Raw genomic sequence first — 8,342 nt, 5'->3', positions numbered from 1 at the left:
CCATTTTCTTTCTCAATTGTTTCCCTTCACCTAAGCCATATGCAAATGCGTTTACAAGGATACTTGCAGAGCACAGTATTTCAGGCACAAATAGACGCAGAAGTGAACAGAATTCAGTGTTCACGTGCATCTACACCGGACGCAAGCGGCGCGGCGCAACAAAATACAATGAACCCATTATAATCAGTGATGCTGTGTGACTGACTACACTGGATGTGGCGCAACATGACAAATCCCCGACAGTAAACTGATGCCGCGTTCTCTTTATGACGTACTGACACAAAGTTCAAATGATATGCAACGGTCGCTTTGTCGCGTCCAGTGTAGGCAGACTTTGGGGCCTTTCACATGTCGTGCCTAAAAACGCGCGGGAAAACGCCAGTCGCGCCGCTTTCTCCTTCTTTCCAAAGCGCTCGGGAGCTTGCGCTTTCGTGGCGTCTGCCGTTGCTAAGCAACCGTGACCTGCGCTCTCCTAGACGACGTGGAAGTTTCAACAAAGGATAAATGGATTTCCAGCACTGAAAATCGCGTGCAGTAGCTCTGCTACTAAATGTATTTAAAATGGGTATCTCTGTACAGCTGTCGCGTCCGGTGTAGACATCGTGTCTGTGTGTGAGCAAAGAAAACAATCAGTAAAAATATAACGATCAGTATACTAATCATCGCACATCCTGCGATGTGACGATCACAGATGCACACATCGCAATATTGATGCTGAAACGATATATCGTGCAGCCCTAGTTTTAAGCATAAACTTCAGTAAATCACAAATTGCCAATTTCAAGAAACGTGTAATTTATGGTTGTTTGTTATGCCCTAAGTGTTGTTTATAATTGTCCAGATTAGCAGCTGTTTAGCGCCTCGTCAGTAATTAACCGTGATCTCTGTCTGCCCTCATGCAAGATCCAGAGCGCCAATCATCTGAACAGCTTAAAGACCAGACAACAGCATGACAGACATGTAACACATCACTGCTTTGACAAACACGCTAAGAAATGTCAGGAAATGTCTCCACATCCGCAGCCATCTGGAACAACACGAATCCTGATTAAGTTTACAGAGGGAGGTCAAGAAAGTTGCTGCTCTTAGTTTGCTGTGTATTCTACAGGCAATTATACTGGTTTAGGTATAAATTTACATGCTAAGATGTAAATATTTAATGTCAGCTTGTTATGAACTATTAACTGGTGTATGTTATTCTAAAGGAAAAAATTTAGTTCCTAATTTATCAAAATAAAATGACTCTTCTTTTCAGCTGATGTGTTAACTATTACTTCAGTGAAATTGGTTGTGCCGTTCCATGTTGACTTAAACTTTAATTTGTGAAATTATTACGGCAGGCTAAATGCACAAAACAGTGACCAAAATTGATCAAAATTTTATGAAACCATTTTCTTATATTTGCATGATCTAAATGGAGAAGAACTATTATTTGCAGTATTTTGCATTTAGAAAATGAAAAGAGAAGTCAAGTGGAACAATTGCAAATTATTTGCAGTATTTTACATTCAGAACAGGAAAAGAGAAGTTACAGAAGACCTTGGGAGAATTTAATCTTCTAAACGCAACAGCTGAATGCCTCTATTTAGTTTTCTGCTTGTTCCCAAAAATATTGATGACTATCCAGTGAAAATGCTCAAAATCAGATATCTTGCCATGGTTTCTTAAATTTAGGAAATGAATCATACATAATCATAAATCTGCTATTATCTACTTGTCTTTGATATTAGTAGGATTATGTATTAATTTAAAGCTGAGATGCTGATGTTTTGAACCCAGATGATGTGATGTAATGTCTGGGTTTTAAAGGGGAAAGATACTTGGCTTTAGAGTAGCACCTCATTAGCATTCTTCGATAAACCTGCTGCAAAAGAATCATTAAGGCTAACCTTTTTAGTGTTTTTGGCTTCTAGGTAGCTTTGTAGAGCTTGGGCAAACACTCATAAAATAACTGCAGCTGTCATCTGTACCTTAACTAAACATTTAATATGTATTCAGAGGGGATCAAAAAATGTAAACTTTCACCATCTGCAGTGAATGTTCTTAATAAAAACTTATTTTTTTCTAAGAAGTAAAGTAAATGATATCAATATGATATAAAGTCTAAAGTGCCACTACTTGATGTGCAAAAACGTAACAGATACACTCAGAATCTACTCCAGCTGTGTCTAAAATGGCCCGAGGTCTCTGCTGGCTCGACTCCAACCCCATCTGCTTACAGCAGTGGAAGATTAGAGAATGAAATGCTGTGAAATTGACAGATTGTGGATCAATGCTTGGAAGATGGTGTGAAAGATTGGGAGGGTTGTGGAAGTAAATGCAGTTGGGGTGTTCTCACCTTTCCCTTCTGTTCTGCCCTTTAGAGAAAACATCCTGGTGCTGGACATCTTCTTCGAGGCCCTCAACTACGAGACCATCGAGCAGAAGAAAGCCTACGAGTTAGCCGGCCTTCTTGGTGAGCTGCGGTTTCCTATGTCAAGAGATAAATTCACAAGCCTTGAAATAATTTTATCCTTTGATATTTCCAGGTTTTCTTTCACTGTGGGCACCCTGTAAAATAATAATTGTTTACAAAATACCTTTCTCAAAAGACGTCAGTTTGTCACTTTTCAGAAAGTCTAACTACCAATAACTAACTTATAGTGGCTGTAAACTGAGAATATAAAGACCATAAAGTTGTAGAACATTAAAAAAATTAGCAAACAGCAGCTTGTAATTTTACAATCCATTTAAGCACGATATGTTGAAAAGCTTGTTTGTTTGTTCATGTGGCTAATTACTGAACTAAACCGTTTCAGGTGACATTGGCGGACAGATGGGCCTGTTCATCGGGGCCAGTATCTTAACCATCCTGGAGCTCTTTGACTATCTGTATGAGGTAAGACCTCCATGACTCAAATCCAGACCTGCACCTGTTATTTCCTCTTTTCTCAATGTATTAAAGACCCTTCAGAGCTAATTACCTTGAAACTTGATAGCTGTGGAAATTTCTGTCACTCAAAATGGCACATATTCTCCTTTCCCCCATAATTGTGTTCAATATGACCTTCACAAAAGCAGTGCTCTCTTAGCATTGAAGCTTTCTTCCACTTGAGACCCCTTGCCACACTCAGCATCTGAATGAACGGAGTGTAAATATAGCATTAGCTTTCAAGCCTTTGCTCAGGATGTGATTGCTTTCGAGATATCAATACCTTAAGGCGAAGGGTGGAATTATCTCTTGATTGGGGAAAATTGTCATCGGCTATGATGATAGGCAATCCAGCAGGCAGGCAAGCAGAACAGTGCAGAAGCAGACTACTAGAATCTTATTCAAAGCAAGTCGAGGACTCAATGTTGTTGGCAGATGCAGTGCTTCGAGCATTATGAAGAAATAATTTTGGTGTGCATGCAGACACTCTGTCATTAGCATCTTAATCAACCCAACGTCTGCTAAGAATATTGTCCTCCGATCTTCTGTTGAAGATGACTGATAACCATTGGTCTCATCTGCGAAAGTATTACACACTTGGGTGGGCGACGTTGTGTAAAAGGTATTGCAGCATTATTCCCCCTATTGACAAATGTATGTTTTTGTATTTTGACCATATGGCCATTTTAGATGGCAGTGTTGATTAATATAGATATAGAAAAATACCTCTGGTGCCGTGAGTCATAAATCATCACAATACTCATGATTCTGCTTAATGTTATATTGGCGGCAAAATCTTTGCCAAACACCCAATCCTGCAATGCATCAAGACATATGACTTTAAAAATAGGGAGGCGGTGCCAGGAGAGCTATTTTTCTTGTCTGTTCTCTCGGGCGCTCCTTGGGTATCTCTGTATGGCAGTGATTGATAACAGATCACATGATCTTTTACAGGAAGTGCTGACTTGCACCTCTGTGCAACAGACTCACATGAGCCTTTGGAAAACAAAGGCAAAGGCACAAGCATTCAAGGTGTTTCTGCTGAAAGATAAAAGAGACAAATAATGAAATGTAAAAGGGATATTTCATCCAAGAATGCAAAATCTGTCATAACTGACTTACCTTAATGTAGTTTCAAACATGAATGACGTTCTTTTTTCAGTAGAATGCTAAAGGAGATGTTTAGCAGACTGTTCATACTGCTTTATGAAAACAGTTTCTGCATTCTTGACAGAATTATTGTATTTATCTCATCATTCCCAATGGAGAAATGTGGGATGTTTTGGGGGCCTTTATCAGAAAGAGAGAGAAAAAAATATGAATCCACCCAATATGCTTATTTTATTCTGACCAAAATCACACATTACATAGTGATTCATGATTTTCAATTTGTATGTACAGACCTTTTAGGAGAACTTAACAGTAGTGACCAGGCTCTGGGCAAGTCTTATGAAGCAGTATGACAGTTTTGCATGAGGAATATATTATTTAGCAACTGAGACATTTAAGTCATTTTTATGCTTTTTTAATGCTTTCATTTGGGGGTTCTTTACCCAAAACCATTCTTGTGGAAAATATAAATAAATCTAGCAATGCACCAATTTTGACACTCCACGTGAAAAGTCCCTAGAGTCTGATTCAGACTCAACGGCAGGCTCTGAGTAACGCCTGTGACATTAGAACACAGATGTAAGACAGGCTGTCAGATATGGCAGGTGGAAGCTGGCATCATTTGCAGGAAATGCGACACAAATACTGTCAGTTCCAGGACTTGTGTTTGTGTAATCTGGCTGGTACATGACAGCCAAAAGCCAATAACAAACAATACATCATCCATCCATCATGTTGTTCTGTGTGTCAGGAGGCCCTCATGGGAACTGGGGGGAAAAGCCCCAGTTACCAGTTCAGATCTGTTACTTCATATTGTTTCTGTCAATCTCTAGTAAAGCAGCATTTGGAGACAAGAAAATTGAGTTCCTGGAAATTTTCTGAATGTGTGCTTTACTCGGGAAACAAGATGCAAATAGGACTTCGCTAGTCTTACATCTACAAACCCCCAAGTTTTCAGTTCCATGCATCCATTTCTGCCATTCTAATCTCACAATGGATGTTTTTCGGCAGTTATCATTGGATGTTGTTATCACATTTGTTTCATGCTTTTCTGATTTATATCAGATGTTCAAGTAAAATTTCCAATAAGATCAAAACCTTCAAAAAAAAGCTCTCCACATGACCATCCATAGCAGATATCATAGCGTGAACTGAACAGCAGGTTTTACCTGTGTGTTTGTTTTCTCTCTTCAAAGGTGATCAAGTTCAAACTCTGTCGCTGTTCCAAGAAGAAACACCAGCGGAGCAGCAACAACGAGCGAGGAGCCGTTCTCAGCCTGGATGACGTGAAGCGTCACGTCAGTAACTATCAGATCAGTATCTGTGTTGGCTGATAAACTCATACTTACAGACAGTAAAGACTATGTCCAGAATAGTATACTGTCGTACTACTCATACTATGTCTGCAGTATTCAGTATGTTTACTGTGGACAGTATGCAGTTTTTTTTAACCAGAAGACCAACTACATTATGTGCCTATACAACACAGAACACTGCATGAGGTGCTGTATCCCACAATGCAACGTGCTCAGCTTCCATTGCCAGAAATAGTAGTTATATCAGCTGTGTTTTTTTTGCATCATCTTGAGTTATTATTTGATTAAACTGACAAAAGTTCAGACATTTCTACACAACTGTATTTTTGGAGATGGTAACTGGATGCCACTCGCTGAATTCACATGTACAAAATCAGGTCATGTTTGAAATAGTTATTGCTTCATACTGTGTAATGTTTCACATGCTACTTATTGCCTAATTGTAGGAAGTATTCCGTTTACACTGTGCAGTTTCTGAATATCTATCTTTCCTCTCAGGCTCCCTGTGAAAACCTTGGTACCCCGTCAACCTACCCAGCCAACATGCTACCTCACCATCCTGGCCAGGGCAACTTCGAAGACTTCACCTGTTGAGCGTAAAGTAAGAGCCTGACAGAGAACAACCAAAGCTGACCACATCAGTACGGGCCCCATTCACAACCGGACAATACAGAACAACCTTCTGGATCTGCTACACACTAGAAAACCACCATGTCTTGAGATATATCCAGACGTCAGAGGAATGGTACCGATCAACAAAGTATATTTTCACTAAAATGTTCCTTGGAAAACTTTTGATGTTTTTTGAACATTTCAAGGAAATACTGCCTCAAAAACAAAACTCCTTGAAGTCTAAGAAATTACACATTACGTGACCTGGACATCAAATAGCTTTCTGCAGCTGGACCCTGATGCCTTTTGTGTACATAGTGATGGCTCTAAACTGTCTTAAGACCAGTGGCTTACGTAGGTCAGTAGATATAGCGCTTATTCACTGTATGTAGCCTCATTTGTCCCATCTGCTGGATCGATTCAGCCTCAGTGTATCTCACGAGAATGTAACTTCCCGAAAAAGGTGGCCATTACAAGCATTAAAAGGGGGGTTTTGGGATGCTGGAGGGTTGAGGTCCCATATGACATTGTGTTAAAGGTCTCATCTTGTAAATGCATGCTGGTCGTCTTGTGCATGTTTTTAGTTTTATTTAGATTTCATTATTACTATCGCCAAGTTTGCCTCAATTATATACAAGTGTTGGAAGATGGTGTAAAGTTTGTTTTCGTGTGCAGGTTTTACTGTTCTTGTGAGGATACAATTTCTCAATGACCCCAGAATAATAGCAAGCTGACAAAACTAGAGAGAACATCAAGGATACAACAGTTCAAAAAGAAACTAATCAATGTATAAATTCATATCTAAAAATGCCAAAACGTTTTATTTTAAAGGGTTAGTTCACCCAAAAATGAAAATTCTGTCATTAATTACTCACCCTCGTGTTGTTCGAAACCCGTAAGACCTTCGTTCATCTTCGGAACACAATTTAAGATATTTTTGATTAAATGTGACGGCTCTCTGACCCTCCCATAGACAGCAAGGTAACTACCACATTCGAGGTCCAGAAAAGTACCAAGATGATCGACAAAGTAGTCCGTGTGACATCAGTGGTTCAACTGTAAAGTTATGAAGCTACGAGAAAAGAAAACAAAAATAATGACTTTATTCTACATTTTCGCCTCTAATTGTGGACGCGCGTTCACGACAGTATCATGACGCGAGCGTGTGGTGGCGCGGTACTGTTGTGAACGCACATCCAAAGTGAAAATGTGGAGTAAAGTCGTTATTTTTGTTTTCTTTGCGCAAAAAAGTATTCTCGTAGCTTTGTAACTTTACAGTTGAACCACTGATGTCACACGGACTACTTTGTCGATCATCTTGGTACTTTTCTGGACCTTGAACGTGGTAGTTACCTTGCTGTCTATGGTGGGGTCAGAGAGCCTTCAGATTTCATCAAAAATATCGTAAATTGTGTTCCGAAGATGAACGAAGGTCTTACGGGTTTCGAACAACACGAGGGTGAGTAATTAATGACAGAATTTTCATTTTTGGGTGAACTAACCCTTTAAGTTTAGGATTAGTCTGTTGTATAATTAGCATATATGACTAACAAGAAATGTGTGAATGGGAAGTCCCCAAAAGATATTTGGACACTTAAAATATTCATGATTACGAATACATGATTGTTTATGTGTGCATGAAGGTGTGACTGAACAAGAATGTTTGTGACGAATGTTTCATCATTTGCGTGGTGTTGGTCTGGTCTGTTTCTGGATGAAAGCCTTTCCAGGATCTGGAATGTAACAAACCAAAGAGTTTGTATCGCTGGGTGGATCAGACCGATCGCTCGTACGGCACACCAGTCACGAACGCTAACTATTGTAGTTGTGCGTACGTATATGTGTGCATCTATGTACGTGTGTTTGTTCGTGTGAGACTGTTATTCTTCTGTCTTTATTTGGATTCTGTTAATGAAAATTGAACTGTGCTTTTAACAGCTTATTGTTTATTTGAATTCTGTACTTGCAGACGTATGTTAATGTCGCAAACTTCATATCAAAGCACAAACAAGACCACCGATATGTAAAGGTGATGTTAAAGAATGATAAAATATTCTTATCAGTGTTATCATGATAATCAGCAGATTCATTAGTACTCTTATTCTTTCCTTTGTTTTTTTTACTACAAACATACATATTGCCTGATAGTGCAGTCGGCAGATAATAGGCTGTTCTATTTATCTATGAAGGTATAATAAATATCATTCATAATTTTACAAACGTCTCACTGTTACTTCATTAAGCTTTAAGGTGGATGTCAGTAGATTGTTCATGTTTAACTTCAGAAGTAGAAGGAGTTTAGAATAATTCTTAAGGATTTATCCACATTAATGGACATGTACAAGACTGCAAGCTTACAATACATTTCTTTAGCCATGATGCTGTAAATTCAA

The 8,342-nt window shown here is 39.0% G+C and overlaps 1 protein-coding gene across 1 annotated transcript in view; it reads left to right on the top strand.

The window, feature by feature from the left end:
- Positions 1-6,820, top strand: part of LOC107727129 (acid-sensing ion channel 1) — a 68,366-nt gene extending 61,546 nt beyond the window's left edge. Inside the window, exons 6-9 of the mRNA XM_016536913.1 lie at positions 2,364-2,455; positions 2,799-2,878; positions 5,218-5,319; positions 5,836-6,820. Coding sequence (XP_016392399.1) covers positions 2,364-2,455; positions 2,799-2,878; positions 5,218-5,319; positions 5,836-5,931 — 370 coding nt within the window. The 3' untranslated portion in view covers positions 5,932-6,820. The remainder of the gene's footprint in view (positions 1-2,363; positions 2,456-2,798; positions 2,879-5,217; positions 5,320-5,835) is intronic.
- The last annotated feature ends 1,522 nt before the right edge of the window (positions 6,821-8,342 follow it).

This window comes from Sinocyclocheilus rhinocerous, unplaced genomic scaffold (assembly GCF_001515625.1).
Source record: "Sinocyclocheilus rhinocerous isolate Xijiao unplaced genomic scaffold, SAMN03320098_v1.1 scaffold2870, whole genome shotgun sequence".
In the NCBI taxonomy this organism is placed as follows: domain Eukaryota; kingdom Metazoa; phylum Chordata; class Actinopteri; order Cypriniformes; family Cyprinidae; genus Sinocyclocheilus; species Sinocyclocheilus rhinocerous.
The sequence above is the reverse complement of the archived record's forward strand: the minus strand, read 5'-3'. Positions and strand labels throughout refer to the sequence as shown.